The following is a 21,794-nucleotide window of genomic DNA, read 5'->3' as shown; positions in this document are numbered from 1 at the left end:
ATTTGGTTCTTAAGACTTGAGTGAAAGATACATTGGTGTTTGGATCTTTTGCATCTTTTTTTGTTGGTAATACGGGTTGAAAATTAATATGTTTACTGTATTTGATAAACGCGGTTTCATCTCAGAATCAATTAACAATAATAGGATTACAAATACTTGATTTCCTCATATACGGTCTCATCTTAATTTTAACGATATAAAAAATTAAGTATAAAATTAAATATTAAAATAATTTTGAATAGTTAAAAGCATATCTAAAAGTAATTTTCATCATTCAAAAATCACTGACAAAGCATACATTCACAGTGAGCAGTAAGAGTAACCAATCCCTTCATGACTTCTATACCTAATCCCATTACATTTACAGTCCAAATATTGATAAAGTCTAATCTCACAGTCAGGTGTTCTAATAATATTAGTTAATATTTCTTATGCCGATCATATGTGGTTGACAGAACTCGAGATTCACGTGGGAACCAAAATGCCATTTTAGATCCATTTAAGAAGAATCGAGTTCAATCAGAATTCGCACCTATCAACATCAGCAAGAGGCAGCTTCGGGGCTCTGCTTTAACACCATCCAACCTTCATTAATCTTCTCAAATATGTAAGTTTTGTTTAATTTCCATATTTACTATTAAGCTTTCCCAATCTTATTTAAACCTCTAATTTGTTATGATCATTCTTTTTTTTTTTCTGTTACCACAATTATTGAGTTATTTAAGTTTAATCCACCTTAACGAGTACTTTTGAATTATTTGTTATTAAGAATTATTTCTGTTTGCTGGGGAAAGATTCCCAACTCGTGCATTTTTAGACTTTGCAGAGTAAAATGTGGCTTCCTTTGGTACTTGTAATGATGACGATGATCTCATGCTTGGAAGCTGTCGTTGGAACAAACAATAACAACAATCCCATGAATATGGTAATAAAAACTCAAACTTTTTCATCTCCATCATTCACCATGACACCTGGTTTAGTAATCGAGAAATACTTCTACGATATCAACTTCCCAAAATCCCACATTGCCATAAAAAGCTTTGATGTTGAAGTTGTAGATGAATCAGGCAATCAAATCCCACTTCCACAAACTTACCTTCATCATTGGGCACTTGTGAGATATTACCAACACAAAAATGCAACAAACCCAACAATAAATACTGTCTATAGCGAGCTTCAAGAACCGAACTTTATCATTGCTAGCAACAATGGAGTCTGTGGACGGAACGTTTTAACGGCCTACTACGCCATGGGATCCGAATCAAGAAAACTATCCACATTTCTTCCACACCCATATGGAATTGAAGTTGGGAATCCAAAAGAAATTCCGGCAGATTATGAAGAGAGGTGGAGTCTCAATGTTCATGCAATTGATACAAGAGGAGCAGAGAACAAGTTGGGATGTATTGAGTGTCATTGCCATTTGTATAATATTACAAAAGATCGATTTGGAAGGCCATTAACGGAAGATTATAAAGGAGGTTTGCGCTGTTGTTATGATAAAACAAAGTGCAGAGTGAATGTAAGTGATGGAGAAGATTTCAAAGAAAGGAATTTGTTTGTGAGATATAGAGTGAGGTGGGTGGATTGGAATGATTTTGTGATTCCTGTTAAAGTTTATTTATTAGATGTTACTGATACTTGGAAGCCATTGTCAGACTCAAAGGAAGCTTCTCAACAACATAATTGTCTGGTAAGTTATACTCTATTGATTACTCCTTTGGATCCCAAATATTATTTTAAATGTTTGAGATAATTCAATTTTGTGTTGAAATTAGAGTGTGTCATCGTTAGTTGCTCTATTTTCCGTCTAACATCTATATGTCCTTGACTTATTCATTATTATTTTTATATATAATTTCATAGATGATCATATATCTAAGCATTTATATTGTTTTCTTGTATGCATATAATGTATATAGATTGAGTATGATGTAGAAGCAGAGTCTTGCTCCCACACAAATAAGGTTGATGATGATAAATGTAATGCTGTGAAGAAGTCGAAGATAATGTTTCCATCAAGTGGGTATCTCATCTATGGAGTGGCTCACCAACATATTGGTGCAACTGGTGCAACATTTTATGGAGAGGTAATTAATTAGCCAATTATTATGTTTACATATTTGCTTTTGCATTCATAATTAACATTTGGTTTCTAGTTTTTTGTTTTTGAAAATGGACCTTAAACACTTTGTTATTATCAGGATGGAAGAGTTTTATGTTCTTCATCTCCAATTCATGGGAAAGGAAATGAAGAAGGATACGTGACTGGAATGACAACTTGTTATCCACAGCCCGGCTCAATGAAGATCAAGAAAGGAGAAATGGTAACTTTTGTATCCAATTATAGTTCCACAATGACCCACAGAGGAGTTATGGGTATCTTTCATATTTTTGTTGCTGACAAAATATTCAAATCATCATCACCACTTTCGGAAGAAGTTGGCAATAACAACACCATCGTCATGTAAAGATCTAAATCTAAAGCTTAGTTTGGATTGTCGTAGCTTTTTGAATAAGTGATATACAGTATAGTAGGAAGTATATTAATATTTGGTAAATTTACGGTTTAGATATTAAAAAGTGGACGTTACAGCTGTTTGCTATATAAATATTAGATTATTATATTTTGTTGAGAATTCCACCAAAAAAAATTAGTGAGACTTCTCTCTAGGGGCGTAAGAATAACCCGAACAACCCGATAACCCGGACTACCCAACCCATATTATATGGGTTGGGTTGGGTTAGTTTAAAATGTGGATTGGATTGGGTTGAAAATTTTGGTTTTTTTCGGGTTGGGTTGGGTCTCGGGTTGGGGGTTGAAAAATTTGGATCAACCCAACCCAACCCGAATTAATAATTTTTATATATATTTATTTATATTTATATTATAGATATTTTATTATTTATCTAATATTTATGGATAATGTTTAAAATGTTGAACTTTTATGGATATTTGAAACTTTGGATATGAGTGTTTATCGACATCGTATAACAATTTTAAACCGTACAAACATCAAGAATGAAAAAATAATAATACAACCCGATAACCCAACTCAACCCATATTTTAAGGGTTGGGTTGGGAATATAATATGAGTTATTTGGGTTGTCAACTCAACCAACCCGAAAATATGGGTTGGGTTGAAAATGTCCCTCAACCCAACCCAACTCAACCCAACCCAACCCGTTTACACTCCTACTTCTCTCATTGTCAATTAATTTTGAGATGAAATTTCATACTATTAAATATGTTTCAGACATAACAACTAAATAAATTTACTATATATTTAAGATATAAGGTTATGAAATTGCCACAAACATATTTTCCCTAACACAACATCATACATAAATTGTAATGATCATTGTTCCACTAAATATCTAGAGTGTCTTTATTGTTGTATATCTTCTGTCATCCAATGGTATTATGTTTAAATGAGGTTTGTTAATTTGTCATTTCTTGTATTTCAAAATTTTCAAGAGAGATGAAAATCAATTTAAATTTACGTTTTAAAGGAAGACGCAACAAATCAAAGCTATTTTATCAAAGATTAGTATATCTATTTATAGTGATAATAGTGAAGTGTGTATAGCCACACATTTTTAAAGATCAACTAAAAATATAGCAAAAATCTATTAACTAATGATAGATAATTAGATACTAATATATTGTAAATAGACTACCATTGCTAGCTAATACATTAAGTTTGATTGAAATTTTAATTGTAAGTGGCTCTACGACATCACTTTAGTTTCAAAATATACATGCTCTATTCTAGAAAAATATCTAGCTCATTCGTATGATTTTTTCAAATGTTACCTAAATATATTCATTTCACTCGACGAACAAACAATATATTAATCTATATATTAGATTATGAGTTCTAAAAATATCATAAAATAATATAAATGGTTGACTTACAAGACAGTTGTGTGTTCTTGATCTGAGGTTCATGGTGAGTCATTTCAATCCACCCACTTCACTATATATTTCACATACAAATTCCTTTCCCCTCCTTCATAAACCTTCTCTCACTTTACATTGTGTTTGATCATAACATCTCAAACCTCCTTTATGATCATCATCTTTGGTAACATTATACAAATGGCATTTACATTCAATATGCAACCAATTCTATCCTTCAAACCTCTAGTATCAGTGACATGAATATTAACAACGCCCATTTATCTTAATACCCTAAAATAACTTCCTTTTCATGCCCTACTTCAACTGATCCATATGGGTCTGAAAGAAAATTTGATGTTTTTGTTGAATCTGCCCCAGTGTGCCATAGAATTGTGGAAGGACATGTTTTTGGCACACTCCATTGTTGCTTGCAATAATTATGAAATTTATTTCTTGGAACTTGGAGTGAAAGAGAACTTGGTATTTGGATCTTTCAGATTTTTTTTTGGTTAGTAATACCGATTGAAAATTAATATGTTCACTATATTTGATAAACGCGATTTCATCTCAGAATTAATTAACAATAATATGATTGCAAATACTTGATTTGCTCTTATATGGTTTCATTTTCATTTCGACGATATAAAATATTAAATATAAAATTAAATATTAAAATAATTTTGAATAGTTAAAAGCATATTTAAAAGTGATCTTAACCATTAAAAAATCACTAACGAAGCATACATTCACAGTTAGCAGTAAGAGTAACGAATCCCTTCATGACTTCTATACCTAATCCCATTACAGTCCAAATATTGATAAAGTCTAACGTCACAGTCACATGTTCTAATAATATTAGTTAATATTTCTTATGGTGATCATATGGGTTGACAGAACTCGATCGAGATTCACGTGGGAAGCAAAATTCCATTATAGATATCGATTTTAGAAGAGTTGAGTTCAATCAGAACTCAGACCTCCCAACATCAGCAAGCTAAGGCAGCTTCAGGGCTCTGCTTCAACACATCCAACCTTCTTTAATCTTCTCAAATATGTAAGTATTGTTTAATTTCCATATTTACTATTAATTAAGCTTCCCAATTTTATTTAAGCCTCTAATTTCTTATGATCATTCAATTTTTTTCTGTTATCACAATGATTGAATTATTTAAATTTAATCCACCTTTACGAGTGCTTTTGAATTTAACAAGCCTCTGCCTTTTCTAGACCTCTCCTTTAGTCTGTAAGCAATGAAGCACAATCAGATACATCATAGATAACGTAGCAATAACCCAGATAATTCCTAGATGGTATTTGATATTCGATTTGGCTTTCTAAAGGGGGGAAAAATCAAACTCTAGAATCATTTAATCTACATCTTTAAGTCTCAGTCTTCACAGAATCACGTTAAAAAGAAAAAGGAAAAAATAACCCACTTGAATTTCTTCAATACCCACTTGAATTTCTTCAATAGTTCAACAAAGAAGTTCTTCGTTTGTCTAATTGTCTGGGTACCTCTCCCTCTAATCTTATTCTTTGATCCATTTGTCTCTAGTGCGCCACCAACTTTCTATTCACACACGTATTTCAATATCTGTGATTGTTTCTTTTTGTATGGTATTCTAGGGTTTGTATTGTACTTCGTACTATTCTTATTCACTTGGCTTTGCATGTTTTTTTGGTGGATTGCATTTAATATCTTTATGTCTAATTTAGATATATCTTAAATTTGTTGTATTTTTCAAAAAAAACGTATCCTCAATGTATTTATAACCCAATTTTTAAAAAAATTGATGTAGTATTGTATCATAGTATTGATATTTATACTTCATATATAGCTGAATAGAAGTTCGGATTTTTAAGGAACTTTGGGTTTTGCATCATGACCCCGATCATAGTGGGTTTAGAGTTTGAATCCAAATAAACCAAGGGAAAATTGTGAAGTACAAACAGTGTTTCACATTGGATAGAGTGGGAGATCTGTGATATAGAAGTGGGAATAATTATATATGATACTTCAGTAAAGCCTCGAAGAACTTATGTTCATTGTGACCAATAATCATACTATCAGAGATATCAAAGAGATATGTGGAGAGTTTGTTATCATTGTCAATACTTGTTTGGAAAATGATAAGAGTACTATTTCAAAATGTAGAATATCAAAATACTAAGTTTTTTAATTCCACTTTCATAAATGCTGAAGAGATCGCATTCTAATGAATAGATCACCGAAACAATAGTAACTTTACAAATTTACACATAATATATTGGAACAAAGAAAGACCACAAAGAGATTCTACATCTTCTTCCTTTGAGTTAAACTATGACTATGGCAACCACAATATAATATAACTATCTTTTAACATTATCTGATTCTTGGGATTGTTTGTTGTTAAGAATTTCTGTTTGCAGGCGAAAGATTCCTAACTTTTACATTTTTAGACTTTGCAGAGTAAAATGTTGCTTCCTTTGGTACTAGTAATGATGACAATGATCTCATGCTCGGAAGCTGTTGGAATAAATAATAACAATCCCATGAATATGGTAATAAAAACTCAAACTTTTTCATCTCCATCATTCACCACAACACCTGGTTTAGTAATCGAGAAATTCTTCTACAATATCAACTTCCCGAAATCCCACATTGCCATAAAAAGCTTTGATGTTGAAGTTGTAGATGAATCAGGCAATCAAGTCCCACTTCCACAAACTTACCTTCATCACTGGGCACTTGTGAGATATTACCAACACAAAAATGCAACAAACCCAACAATAATACTGTCTTTAACGAGCTCCAAGAACCAAACTTTATCATTGCTAGCAACAATGGAGTCTGTGGACGGAACGTTTTACCGACCTACTACGCCATGGGATCCGAATCAAGAAAACTATCCACATTTCTTCCACACCCATATGGAATTGAAGTTGGGAATCCAAAAGAAATTCCCGCAGATTACGAAGAGAGGTGGAGTCTCAATGTCCATGCAATTGATACAAGAGGAGCAGAGAACAAGTTGGGATGTATTGAGTGTCATTGCCATTTGTATAATATTACAAAAGATCGATTTGGAAGGCCATTAACGGACGATTATAAAGGAGGTTTGCAATGTTGTTATGATAAAACAAAGTGTAGAGTGAATGTAGGTGATGGAGAATATTTTCAAGAAAGGAATTTATTTGTGAGATATAGAGTGAAGTGGGTGGATTGGAACGATTTGGTGATTCCTGTTAAAGTTTATTTATTTGATGTTACTGATACTTGGAAGCCATTGTCAGACTCAACGGAAGCTTCTCAACAACGTAATTGTCTGGTAAGTAATACTCTATTTATTTTTTGGATCACAAACATTGTTTTAAATGCTTGAGATAGTTAAATTTTGTGTTGGAATATACAAGATAATTTTATAGATGATGTTTTCTTGTATGTATATGATATGTAGATTGAGTATGATGTAGAAGCAGAGTCTTGCTCCCACACAAATAAGGTTGATGATGATAAATGTAATGCTGTGAAGAAGTCGAAGGTAATGTTTCCATCAAGTGGGTATCTCATCTATGGAGTGGCTCACCAACATATTGGTGCAACTGGTGCAACATTTTATGGAGAGGTAGTTAACCAATTATTATGTTCATATATTTGCTTAAAAATAGACCTTAAATAATTAGCTTGATAAATGCTATGTTATTATCAGGATGGAAGAGTTTTATGCTCTTCATCTCCAATTCATGGGAAAGGAAATGAAGAAGGATACGTGGTTGGAATGACAACTTGCTATCCACAGCCCGGCTCAATGAAGATCAACAAAGGAGAAATGGTAACTTTTGTATCCAATTATAGTTCCACACCGACCCACAGAGGAGTTATGGGTATCTTTCATATTTTTGTTGCTGACAAAATATTCAAATCATCGTCAGCACTTTCGGAAGAAGTTGGCAATAACAACACCATCGTCATGTAATGATCTAAAGCTTAGTTTGGATTGTCGTAGCTTTTTGAATAAGTGATCTACAGCATAGTATGAAGTAAATTAGTATGAATGATCTACAATATAGTATGACGTAAATTAGTATTTGGTAAATCTACGGTTTAAATATTAAAAAGTGGACGTTACAGCTGTTTGCTATATAAATATTAAATTATTATATTTTGCTGAAAATTATACCAAAAAAACTAGTAAGACTTGAAGTATTTTTCTTATTGTCAATTGATTTTGAGATGAAATCTCGTACTATCAAATATGTAACTAAATAAATTTACTATTTGAATTCTTATTTTTATAAATTTAGTATATATTTAAGATATAAGGTTATGAAATTGTCATGTATCAATCACTAAATGCATAAGGTGCAAACATATTTTTCCTAACACAACATATCATGCATAAATCGTAATAATTATTGTTTGAGTAAATATCTCGAACTTTTTTATTGATTATCTCTTCTGGCATTCAACGACATTATGTCTAAACGAGGTTTGTTAATTTTTCATTTAATGCATTTAAATTTTTTAAGAGATGCAAATCAATTTAAATTTGCATTTTAAACGAAGATGCAACAAATCAAACTACTTTCTCACAGATTTTTCATGTATCGTTCTTTTTTTTCGCTCTTTTTTCTCTTTTTGACATGAGCAAAATTAAAAAATAGTGGCCTTAATTATAGTTTTTTGATATCACGTTAATTAAGCATGAGCTAGCTTCTTCATTCTTAAAATTTTGATGGACAATTAGAGATGTTCCACCCACATATACATATCGTTTTAAAGATTTGCGAGGTCTTATTTTTATATATCTTATATATAACTTTTGCTTTAATCGATTGAAAATTACCTATCAACTTGATAGGTAATTGTTAAAGGTGTTCATGAGTTTGGTAGACCTAAAGTACTTGTTAGAGTCAGCCCAACCATTGAGGTTGTAAGTTTATTAAACCCGAACTAACCTTATTAAAATAATGAACCAACCCCAAATCAAACCTATCAAACATTTGGGTTAGATTTGTTTAAATTATTACTCGGGTCATTATTTAAATTTTTGTTTTTAATTAAATCATTTTACTTGTTTATGTGATATTTGTAATTCAAAGAGGATTTTATACACTTGTTTATGTTTTATGGTAAAGTTCGATGAAAATTAATTTATAATTTAAGATCCAAATTGGTACCAAAATTAGGGTTTAAAACTGATTTTTAATTCAAGGCTTTATTCATTTCATCATCCAATGTGCATCTCAATATTTCCATAATCTAACCCAACAACCAATTCCAGAATTTCAAACTAGACGAAAGCTCTATCCTCTATCACAGATCAACCGATTCCCAATGACCCATTCAATACTGAAAGACATGTTTATATGAATGATTCGGTCACATTTGAATTTCGACAATTTCATAATCATTTCAAAAACTATTTTTAATCTTTCGAAATCAATATTTGAAGGTATGAAAAATTAAGTGTAGAATTAAATATTAATTTTTTTTTAAATAATTAAAAGCACATATGAAAGTGATTTTAACCATTTAAAAATTAAACCGTACAAAACATGGATTGAATGAGTAGTAAGAGTAACGACCCATCCCTCTTCAGACCTTCTTTACCTATCCTATCACAGTCCAAATATTCATAAAGTCTAATGTCACAGTCAAGTATTTAATAATATTAGTTAATATTTCTTATGGTGATATGTGGTTGACAGAACTCGATCGAGATTCACGTGGGCAGCAAAACTCCATTATAGATAATCCATTTTAGAAGAGTTGAGTTCAATCAGTACTCAGACCTCCCAACATCAGCAAGGCAGCTTCAGGGCTCTACTTCAACACATCCAACCTTCTTTAATCTTCTCAAATATGTAAGTATTATATTGTTCAATTTCCATATTTACTATTAAGCTTCCCAATCTTATTTAAACCTCTAATTTCTTATGATTGTTCATTTTTTTTTTCCTGTTATCACAATTATTGAATTATTTAAATTTAATCCACCTTTACGAGTACTTTTGGTATTTGATATTCGATTTGCCTTTTTGTTTTTTTCTCTCAATACATGCACGTGTCTCCTGGGATGTGTTGGACCTTCAAGAGAAAGAAAGAAAAAAGAAACTCATGTAATCTTCTCCAACCCAAAACTATGTATATTGCCTATTGAAAACGTCCACTACACCAACCCAAAACTAAAGTGGGAAAAAGATCAAACCCTAGAATCATCTAATCTACATCTTTAAGTTTGAGTCTTCACAAAGTCACGTTAAAAAGAAAAAGGAAAAGGTAACCCACTTGAATATCTTCAATAGTTCAACAAAGCAATTCTTCGTTTGTCTAATTGTCTGGGTTCCTCTCCCTCTAATCTTATTTCTTTTGATCCATTTGTCTCTAGTGTGCCACCAACTTTCTATTCACACACTATTGTATTTCGATTTCTGTGATTGTTTCTTTTTGTATGGTATTCTAGGGTTCGTATTGTACTTTGTACTATTGTCATTCACTTGGCATTACATTTTTTTTAATGGATTGTATTCAGTATCTTTATGTTTAATGTAAATATATCTTAGATTTTTGTATTTTTCAAAAAAATGTATCCTCGATGTATCTTTATCCTAATTTTTTAAGATTTGTGTATTGTTATATTGTATCGTATTCATATTTATACTTCATAGCTGATAGAAGTTTGGGTTTTTAAGAAACTTTGGCTTTTGCCATCATGACCCCGATCATAGTATAGAGAAGAAAAACAAATTTTCGGATTGGAGTCAAATCCAAATAAATTACCAAGGGAAATTTTTTAAAGTACGAACAATGTTTCACATTGGATAGGAAGAAGGAAGATCTATGATATATAGAAGTGGGAACAATTGTATATGATACTTCAGTAGAGTCACAAAGAACTTAGGTTCAAAATGGACAATAACTATACACTATGAGAGATATCAAAGAGATATGTGGAGAGGTTTTTTATCGTTATCAAATACTTATTGGAGAATTTCAATGTAGAATATCAAAATACTAAGTTTTTTTAATGTTGAAGATCTCCCATCAGAAAAATGAATAGATCTCACAATCTTTGAAAGAATAGTAACCTATAAACTACAATATATTAGAACAAAGAAAGACCACAAAGAGATTCTACAACTTCTTCCTTTTACTTAAACTATGACTATGGCAACCACAATATAACTATCTTTTAACATTATCTGATTCTTGGGATTGTTTGTTATTAAAAATTTCTGTTTGCAGGTGAAAGATTCCTAACTCATACATTTTTAGACATTTCTCACTCTTTGCAGAGTAAAATGTTGCTTCCTTTGGTACTTGTAATGATGACAATGATCTCATGCTTGGAAGCTGTTGGAACAAACAATAATTACAACAATCCCATGAATGTGGTCATAAAAACTCAAACTTTTTCAACTCCATCATTCACCATAACACCTGGTTTAGTAATCGAGAATTACTACTACAATATCAACTTCCCAAAATCCCACATAGCCATAAAAAGCTTTGATGTTGAAGTTGTAGATGAATCAGGCAATCAAATCCCACTTCCACAAACTTACCTTCATCACTGGGAACTTGTGAGATATTACCAACACAAAAATGCAACAAACCCAACAATAAATACTCCCTATCACGAGCTTCAAGAACCAAATTTTATCATGGCTAGCAACAATGGAGTCTGTGGACGGAACGTTTTAACGGCCTTCTACGCCTTGGGATCCGAATCAAGAAAACTATCCACATTTCTTCCATACCCATATGGAATTGAAGTTGGGAATCCAAAAGAAATTCCGGCAGATTATGAAGAGAGGTGGAGTCTCAATGTTCATGCAATTGATACAAGAGGAGCAGAGAACAAGTTGGGATGTATTGAGTGTCATTGCCATTTGTATAATATTACAAAAGATCGATTTGGAAGGCCATTAACGGAAGATTATAAAGGAGGTTTGCAATGTTGTTATGATAAAACAAAGTGTAGAGTGAATGTAAGTGATGGAGAAGATTTTCAAGAGAGGAATTTGTTTGTGAGATATAGAGTGAAGTGGGTGGATTGGAATGATTTTGTGATTCCTCTTAAAGTTTATTTATTTGATGTTACTGATAAGCCATTGCCAGGCTCAACGGGAGCTTCTCAACAACATCATTGCCTGGTAAGTTCTACTCTATTAATTACTCCTTTGGATCACAAATATTATTTTAAATGTTTGAGATAATTAAAATTTTGTATTCGAATATACAATATAATCATAGATTTGAAAGTCAAATATTTGTGTTTGTTTTATTAATTTTGTGTATAGAAAGTGAAAACTAAATGTAAGAGAAAAATTCAGCCATTAAATTTAGCATTATTTAATATATTGTTGTATTTATTAATTTTTAAATCACTTAAAAAAATAAATATGTTTATATTAAATATAAATTAAACTATTTAACTAAATTACCAAAATAATTAAATTAATTGATAATATGAAATAATTATTTTTCATAAGTATGGTAGGTTTTAAAATTTCTTTTCTAAATAAAATCAAGATATATTAAATATAGGTTTGAAATCTCTAAGAGGAACGATCGATAATAGATAAATTAAACTTTTTAATTATGTATCTAATAGATGCCTAAACTTTAAGATTAAAAGTTTGTCATCGTTACCTTGTATCCAATTTAAATATAATAGTTGCTCTATTTTCTATCTAATACGCATGTCCTTGGACTTATTCATTATTATTTTTATATATAATTTCGTAGATGTTGTTCATATATCTAAGCATTTATATTGTTTTCTTGCATGTATGTAATGTATATATATATAGGTGGAGTATGATGTAGAAGCAGAGTCTTGCTCCCTCACAAAAAGGCTTGATGATAGTAAATGTAATGCTGTGAAAAAATCAAAGGTAATGTTTCCAACAAGTGGGTATCTCATCTATGGAGTGGCTAGCCAACATATTGGTGCAACTGGTGCAGCATTTTATGGAGAGGTAATTAACTAATTATTATGTTTATATATTTGCTCTTGCATTTATTAGCATTTCGTTTCTAGCTAGTTTTTTTAATTGGTTTTGGAAATAGATCTCAAATAATTGGTCTTGATAAATGCTCCGTTGTTATTAGGATGGAAGAGTTTTATGCTCTTCATCTCCAATTTATGGCGAAGGAAATGAAGAAGGATATATGATTGGAATGACAGCTTGTTATCCAAAGCCAGGCTCAATGAAGATCAACAAAGGAGAAATGGTAACTTTTGTATCCAATTATAGTTCCACACTAACCCACAGAGGAGTTTTGGGTCTCTTTCACATTTTTGTTGCTGACGAAATATTCAAATCATCATCATCAACACTTTCGGAAGAAGTTAGCAATGACAACATCATCGTTATGTAATGACGATCTAAAGCTAAGTTTGGAATAAGTGATCTGTAGTATAGTATGAAGTAAATTAGTATTTGGTAAATCTACGATTACCTTTGTTTGCTATATAAATACTAAATTATTGTATTTTGTGGAGAATTCCACAAAAAAAAAACTAATCATGCTTGAACTTCTCTTATTGTCAATCAATTGATTTTAAGATCAAATCTCATCTATCAAATATATTTAAGACATAATAACTAAATAAATTTAGTATATATTTAAGATATAAGGTTATGAGATTGTCATGTATCAATCACTAAATGCATAAGATGCAAACATATTTTTCCTAACACACTATCATGCATAAGTTGTAATGATTATTGTTCGAGTAAATATATCTCGAGTTTCTTTATTGTTGATCCCTTCTCCAACCCAACGACGTTACGTCTAAATGAGGTTTGTTAATTTGCCGTTTCATTCATATATTTCAATTTTTTAAGAGATGCAAATCTATTCACTACAAGAAATTTGACCTTTAATGTCGGTTTAAAACCGACATTCAAGGGCTTTAATGTCACTTGACAACCGACATCTTTGCGAGCGTTATTAAAGGCCTTTAATGTCGGTTGGACTTTAATGTCGGTTTAAAAACGACATTAAAGGCCTTTAATGTCGGTTTGGCTTTAATGTCGGTTTTAAACCAACATCTTTGATAGTGTTATTGAAGCCCTTTAATGTCGATTGGGCTATGATGTCGTTTTAAAACCGACATTAAAGAGGCCAATAATGTCAGTTTAAAACCGACATCAAAGGCTTGTTTTTGTCCATTTTTAGAAATTTATATTTATTTAATTGTTGTATTATTGTCCATTTTTTATAAACCAACATTGAATCCAACAAGTGAAATTAACTACAAACTTGAAACTACAAGTCACATTCCCTTGGAAACCATATTATTCAAGTCTGATTCCACCAACAATGAAAATGCTATTAGCACTTGCACATAAATCCCATTCATATCTTAAAGCAACAATAAATCCCATTCATATCTTAAAGCACATAAATCCCATATTATTCAAGTCTGATTCCACCAACAATGAAAACACGCTTGTAAAATTAACTGCAACCAAACAGAATTATATAAATTCAAAGATCACGACATTTTAAAGGTCTCGAAAATGCTTCTTCAAACAATTATTAATATTGGAAACAGGCACCAAATGCAGCAAGGGCTTGACATTCCTCTTCCTGAACTGTAGCTCAAACCTTATCTAGAAACTTATCATCCTCCTCTAGTAGAAAATGACCTAGAAAAATATACAGTTATCTACATTCAATCAAGCACGACAAAAACAATTGTTATCTACATATAATATCGGAACGCTCAAAGAACACTATTGTACAAATATCTAAATGATATCAAATATCTAAATCAACCAAAAACACTCTAAATCTCTTTAGTGGTTATAGGTAAATGATATCATCAAAGAAATTAAAGATGTAAATGTTTTGAGAAGCAAAATCTATAAACACTTACCAACATACAAGACAGTTATGAAATTGCACCAGCTACTAATCACAGCACCAACCCACAAGCTTACTATGGCCTGGAAATACATTCACATTAAAGTATCCACAAAAAAGTCGTCCAGGTTAAGATGGTTGTCACAGACAGCTTTCTAGTAGAATCATAATCCAGAACTTTTTACCTTGAGGGCAATTTGACGAACTTGGCCATTTAAATCTAAGCTTCGTCCCAGAATCCTTTCCCAATACAACTGAACAATACCACCACAAATGTTGGTATCTCCGGCACCAGCAGCAACAGGTACACTTTGGCCACTCTCCACAGTGTCAGGGCCAGCTCCATCACCAGCTTCATCTGTTCCCATTTGACCTTCCGCGTCAAGAAGGTAATCATACATATTTTGCAATGCTTGCATCTGCCCAGAAAAATAATTCAATCGTATGCCCATAACACTCAAGGACAACCAGAGGATATTATCCACTCACCTTAAGACGAACATCAGAACCAGATGACAATGATTCCTCTATAATTTTCCCAACATCTTCTTGAAGCATAAATTCAGGCCTCGCAATAAGAACAAATCCCAAAGCCTACAAAATATATACAAATTAGGATGCCTCAATACGGAAACAGATCAGAAATAATCCAACAGAAAATAACAAGTGAGAGGATACCTACGGCGCTCTAACCCTAATAACCAAATCCTCCGTCTGTAGGTACATCTTTAACAAGCTGAGGCTCTTTGTAATATCGACATTCTTATTGCTAGAATTGCTCAACAAAGGACTACCATAGCGAATAAGTAATCCAAGACAGAAGAGTGAGCGTCCTACTAACTGCAATTTCATAATTCAAATTTATATAACTATTATCTTGTATGCAAAAATATCTACTATATACACATAGAAAATCATTGCACCTACGAACTTCATAAAATTTGTTCTGATAGTTATAGCCAAAAGTATTACAAATAAAAACACAGTTATACTATAATTTAATTAAACAACATAATAAATGCATGTATAATAACCAATGTCATGGCAGACCTACACAATGGTGATAAAGAAAATCAACGGAAATGCAGGAATGACAAATCACACTTCAATCTCAACCATGCAGTCAGTCATTGCAATGTGACAGACCCTGAAGTTCATCCCAAGCTACTTAAAGAGACCTAGCAGCGCACTAGGCCTTAACAAGCAAGTACACAACGGGAGAAGAACTATAGGAGGGAGTTTGGAATGTTGAGTTGGTTATTATAGTATGTAGGTTATAATAGTTTGTAGGTTATAATACCAACTTTTATTAAGTGTTTTAAAAAACAAAGTCAAAGCTTAAAAACTAAAATTGATAGTCTTTACAAACTTGTTTTTGTTATTCGAATTTGGTTGAGAATTCAAATCTAGAAATCATGTGAAAAAAAGTCATTAGGTAAAAACCAACAATTATAATTGTAAAAGAAACTAAATGATTATTGAATAAGACCTAAGAAATTTTCGATCCTAACTTAGAATTTGTTTCCATATACAAGCGTTGGGAATGAGGATACTTACCAAGGTTGAGAATCTTGAACAGAAGGTGAACTTTAAACTTCTACTTCCATCCATCTTAGCAAACTGAAGGTTAACAAAATGCTATAAATTTCAATGCACAACCAATTGACTCTGTAGTACGCCATAGCCTTGATGGTATATGCAGATGAGTTAGAGACAACAGCTGTCGAGTTGACTTACAATCACGGTGTGACACAACATTCCAAGGGAAATGGATATTCCCAGGTCAAAGGCTGAGAAATATAAAATAAATTTGGAAACAAAATAGAATTCCATTAAGCTCTTTAAGGAGGAAGCAAAGGACTGTATTCTTTGGAAATTTAAATTACATTCTCCAAATTCCATAAGATCGAGAACTTGCTCAGAAGAAGCAACAATCTCTTCTCGCAAACCAGCAACATAGATTCTGAAAAATTACTTGGTCCACAAATGCATATAAATAAACTATCTACTCCAAAACAATAAAAGGGAAAAAGAAATTTCATACCTTCTTCTTCTTCTTCTTCTTCTTCTTCTTCAAGTTTTGTTTTGCAAACCGCAGCCAAAACAGCTGCTTCTTCTCCCATCCAATATATATTCCTCCAAATCTGCAAAGCCAGTAGCTAACAATCCCGCAAACCCAATCGACAGCATCCAAAAATCCCAAACAGAGTGGAAATGAAAATCCAGAATCTCGTAAAAAACTTAATACAATTCCTTAAAGCCTGCGAATTCAAATGCTAAACTTCAAAAAAACTAAGAAAATTCCTCAAAAAAACTAAGAAAATTCCTCAAACTTCAAAAATCCCAAAAAAACTTAATACAATTCCTCAAACTGTTGAGAATATGTGGTCCGATTGCCTTAAGAGTGAACTAAGAAAAAATAAGAAGTGATAATGTACATCTATAAGATATAAATGGCAACATTTTCGTATAGGGGTGAAAAACTACTCGACAATCAGCTTAAGTGAATTGATAAATGAAATTGGATGAGAAACTAGAAAACAATGCAAAACAGTTTGAGCTATATTGAATGAAAATAAATAAAAGTGGACGAACTTTTTAAGCTTAAATTTTGTTGAGGATCCCATACAAATTATTATCCAACAATTTACCATCTACAAACAAATTAAACAACATACCATAACGAAAGAAGCATCAAACAACGTATTATCTTTTTGGAGTTTCTATTTCTCATAAACTAACTTTGTTCTGCTTATTGCAACATCCCGGCTCATCCCACTCTATATGTGAGAAAAATTGTCAAACTGAGAAGTGGAGAAAGACATCAACACTCAATAAAGAAAAAGAAAAGGGTTGGACTTAAAACAATTCTCCATAATTCACTTGAAGATTTTGCCACTTGGTACCTGGCCATCTAAGTGTATCTAAACTTCAAAAAAACCTAAATTCATCAAAACAAAAAAATAAAAAAATAAAAGCATCAGAAAAACATCAATTCTGAATAACCGCCAGCGATTATCATCATCATCCAAAACAGAGAGTTAACGAGTAAAAATTAAGAAATCTAACCTCTAACACCTTTCTCGAAACCTGAAAATGAAAAATCCGATGAGAACAACTCGAGAATCAAAGGAAATGCGAGATGAAATCCAAGCCACGAACAAGAAAGCCACCAACTAAATTCGTAAGAACAACGGATCTGAGATCTGGGCGGTCAGAAACAGATTTCAGGTGTATAGAAAGTAGAATCAGATCGGAATACGACGAGGGGCGGATTAGTTAGGACCGAATTTGCTTGATGTCCAGTTTTATGAGATGGTGAGACAGTATCGACAGCGACGGTGATGGAGATGGAAGATGACCCATTGACGATGAGACAGTATCGGAGTAGTCGGAGCCATTGACGGCAGCGACGGTGAGACAGTATCGGAGTAGTCGGAGCCTCTGGAAGGCGGATTTCACGGCGGCGATGGTGAAGGTGGGGAATATGAAGGTTTTGACTGGAAGCCAAGGGGAGATTAGAAAGTGATGAGATTGAGAAAGGAAAAAAGGGAAGAAATGTTGAGAGAAAACCTTCTTTCGTAGGGTTTGGTAGAGAAGAAAGGAGAAAAGAGTAAAGTCTAGGGTTTGGTAGAGAAGAAAGGAGAAAAGAGTAAAGTCTAGGGTTTGGTAGAGAAGAAAGGAGAAAAGAGTAAAGTCTAGGGTTTGGTAGAGAAGAAAGGAGAAAAGAGTAAAGTAAGAGAGAGAAAAATTCAACTTTTTACAAAATTAAAAAAATAAAAAATAAAATAAAAAAGACCTTTAATGTCGGTTCTAAAAAACATGATGTTTAATGTCGGTTTTAAACCGACATTAAAGATAAAGCTTTAATGTCGGTTTAAAACCGACATTAAACATCCACCTTTTGAAAACCGACATTAAAGCTTATTTTTCATTTTTTCCACCCGACATTAAAGACCAGATTTCTTCTAGTGATTTTTCGTTTTAAGCATATATGCTACAAATTGATCTATTTTTTTTTTATAGAGTTCTCATGTATCTTGTTCTTTCTCTCTCTCTTTTTTCTTTTTTGATATGGGCAAAAACTTGGAAGTAATGGTATCACATCCAGGTTTATATGCGGTTTTGTTAAGAGAGAGATGCTCTCCTCCGTTCTCTCTCCTCTTCCTTTCCACCTACACAAACAGTTACTTCTTTTGCCAGAAGTTACAGAGTCACCTGCTACTGCTACTCAAAATGGCGGCTTGTTCCTTTAATTCAACCCCACCTGAATTCAGCAGATGCATTAAATCCAAATCTTACCTTTTATTTGCTGATAAAAGGTCCCCTTCAACATCAGTTCTTTTCACCTTTATTCACTTTCTCTTTTTGTCTTCTACCTACAATTTCACAAAAGATGGCCTACTTCAAATCACTTCCTAGATCATGCAAAATAGAAAGAAAGGAATTTGTCCTTCTCCTTGATAAATACGCGAAACACACTCACTACTGGCTAACCGAAACAGGGGCTCACAAAGCTTTTTCCATTGAAGTCTCCCCAAGGGATTTAGATTGGATAAGAAGCACCCTTAAATCACTGATTGAAACCCCAAGCTCGAATCGCTTCTTTCTTGAAAATCGTGATTCTGAGCATTGCATTTGGATCAGGAAAACAAGGAATGGAAAAGGATGTACTGCAGAAATCTTCAGAGTAGATCATAAAAATAGAAAATCTTGCATCCTAGTCCCGGAAGGCCCTGAGAAAAGTGGTTGGGTGTCATTCTTGTCTATGATCACTCCAAAAGTGGAAGTAAAAGCAAAGACAAGACCAACCTTCCTACCAAGAAGCAGCCCTGAGTTTCGTTTATCACCTCTCATAGATTACCACAAACGCTAATATGCAAAGGCAGTCTCTGAAGGAAGATCTTCCATTTCTAGTGACTCAAGCGACTCTTATGCCTCAAACGATTCAAGTCAATCTTCAGGTAATAGCCCCTGCGACTCCCCCTTTCCTGCTGTTCTAGAAAATACAGTGGTGTTAGTAAGACGTTTTTTTCATGATGATTGGCAAAAAATACTACAAAACTTGAGGAAACAAACAGAGGAATCTTTTACATACCATGCCTCCATGCTGAAAAGGCCCTGGTTCATTTCAACTCAAATGTACCCGCGAATCTTCTTTGTCAAAACAAAGGGTGGACAACCGTTGGGAAATACACGGTCAGGTTTGAAAAATGGGCCCCTGCCTCCCATGCCTCTCCAAAACTCATTCCTAGCTATGGGGGATGGACAACCTTTAGAGGAATTCCACTACACTTGTGGAATATGATGACCTTTCAACAAATTGGGAAAGCGTGTGGTAGTCTGGTTAAAGTGGCTGAGGAGACAAAAACAGCAAGAAACCAGATAGAAGCAAAATTAAAAATCAGATACAACTACTCAGGCTTCTTACCAGCTTACGTGAAGATTTTTGACCAAGAAGGAAACAAATTTGTTGTTCAAGTAGTCACTCACTCAGAAGGAAAATGGTTAATGGAAAGAAATGTTAGATTACATGGTACCTTCAAGAGACAAGCTGCGGCTTCTTTTGATGATTTCAATCCTGATGCAGAGCAATTCCTGTTTGATGGTCTGGAGGCCATTTCACCGGATCTCCTGAACACCATCTCCGGCAGCCGTAAAAGCATTTCTCCGGAACAGCAATCTGCATTAAAATCAGTCATCATTAAACCTGCCAGAGATGCCACGTCGCCAACTACTTTAAATGAAGAGGTAGTTAATGATAACAGTTTGCATGCAACGACTATTAATTCGAAGTTGAAGATCTTATCTGGGATATCAAATGATGGCTCTTTGGATAAAGGAAAGCAAAAGGTTGACATTCCGTCTCAACTAACTTCAGCATTTATTTTTGACAAACCCAAAAGAAAAGTCTCCTTTAATTCCCCCAATAATAAAACCACCTTTTTTAATCCGGATTCTGCCCCAGCCAATCATTCCCCTCTATTGAGCTCCCCTGAGAAAAAACAAAGAGTCAGTAGAGAGAGAAGTGTTAAAAAGAAATCATTAACCATTCAGCCTAAATCAAGAGCCAATCAGGGCAAAGGTGATTTAATCACTCAACCTCTTCAAGTTGTGGCACATGATCTGGATGCTTCCAAAAAAGGTCTCTCTCTCACAGTGGATTTGGGAAATCTGCCAGCTTTAGATCCGAGTAAATCCTGCGAAGATCATCACAGCTCTGACAATGCAGAAGTCATAGACATAACTAACACCGAAGTGGTTACAGAGACACCTGAATTGAAGATGACAGATCCAAAGAAATCAAACTCCTCTCCGGAAGTCAACTATAGGAAGCAAAAACATTCTCACCGAAGAAGACACTACTATAGGAAAAAGGAAGGCAAGGAGAAGGACACAAATTCAGAAGCCTTCAAAAATCAACTTGTTACTTGGCTAAAGGAAAATGGGCTGAAACTCTCTACAGATACAGACTCTTCTGGTGCAACAACTTCTACAAATGCTTTGTTTTCTCAATTGGGTTCCAGGTTAGATCCAAAGGGGGATGGGGCCCCGGGGACATCAAATGTAATATGAAACTTCTTACTTGGAATGCAAGAGGTTTAGGCTCTCCTTCTAAAAGAGCCTTAATAAAAAATACTATAATTTCCTATTCCCCCGACTTTGTGATTCTTACTGAAACAAGGCTCAAAATCACAAATAAGAGAATTATTAAGTCCCTTTGGCCTTCTAATAGCATTAATTGAATTGTTAAAAACCCTATCGATAGCTCAAGAGGAATTCTGATTTTATGGGACGCTCAACATCATTCTCTTTTAAGTCAAGAGGAAGGGAAGTTCAGCTTATCAGCAAATTTTTTGTCCTTCAATAATTCTTGGTGGTTAACTGGTTTATATGGTCCAGTCAAAAGAAGGGAAAGATTAAATTTTTGGGCAGATTTACATAATCTCCTCCATCTTAACTCTTCTCCTTGGATAATAGGGGGAGATCTAAATGTGGTCAGAATGAGAGAGGAATCTACA

General features: G+C 33.2%; 1 protein-coding gene across 14 annotated transcripts; it reads left to right on the top strand.

Moving 5' to 3' along the window:
- Positions 1-422: 422 nt before the first annotated feature.
- Positions 423-13,472, top strand: LOC103494146 (uncharacterized). 14 transcript variants are annotated; one of them, XM_051081010.1, is made up of 5 exons: positions 531-607; positions 818-1,481; positions 7,005-7,216; positions 7,346-7,513; positions 7,598-7,924. In XM_051081010.1, exons 2-5 carry the CDS (start codon positions 833-835, stop codon positions 7,862-7,864), a joined length of 1,296 nt encoding a protein of 431 aa, XP_050936967.1. In that variant the 5' UTR covers positions 531-607; positions 818-832; the 3' UTR covers positions 7,865-7,924. The 14 variants fall into 14 exon arrangements, with proteins under 14 accessions (XP_008453438.1, XP_050936967.1, XP_050936965.1 ...); XM_051081013.1 differs by lacking the exons at positions 531-607; positions 818-1,481; positions 7,005-7,216; positions 7,346-7,513; positions 7,598-7,924 and adding exons at positions 9,644-9,755; positions 9,986-10,010; positions 11,187-12,047; positions 12,708-12,875; positions 13,009-13,472; XM_008455216.3 differs by lacking the exons at positions 7,005-7,216; positions 7,346-7,513; positions 7,598-7,924 and adding exons at positions 1,923-2,090; positions 2,205-2,835 and having other exon boundaries at positions 423-607; positions 795-1,693.
- Positions 13,473-21,794: the final 8,322 nt, after the last annotated feature.

The sequence above is a fragment of the Cucumis melo genome, chromosome 2 (genome assembly GCF_025177605.1).
Source record: "Cucumis melo cultivar AY chromosome 2, USDA_Cmelo_AY_1.0, whole genome shotgun sequence".
Lineage (NCBI taxonomy): Eukaryota > Viridiplantae > Streptophyta > Magnoliopsida > Cucurbitales > Cucurbitaceae > Cucumis > Cucumis melo.
The sequence above is the reverse complement of the archived record's forward strand: the minus strand, read 5'-3'. Positions and strand labels throughout refer to the sequence as shown.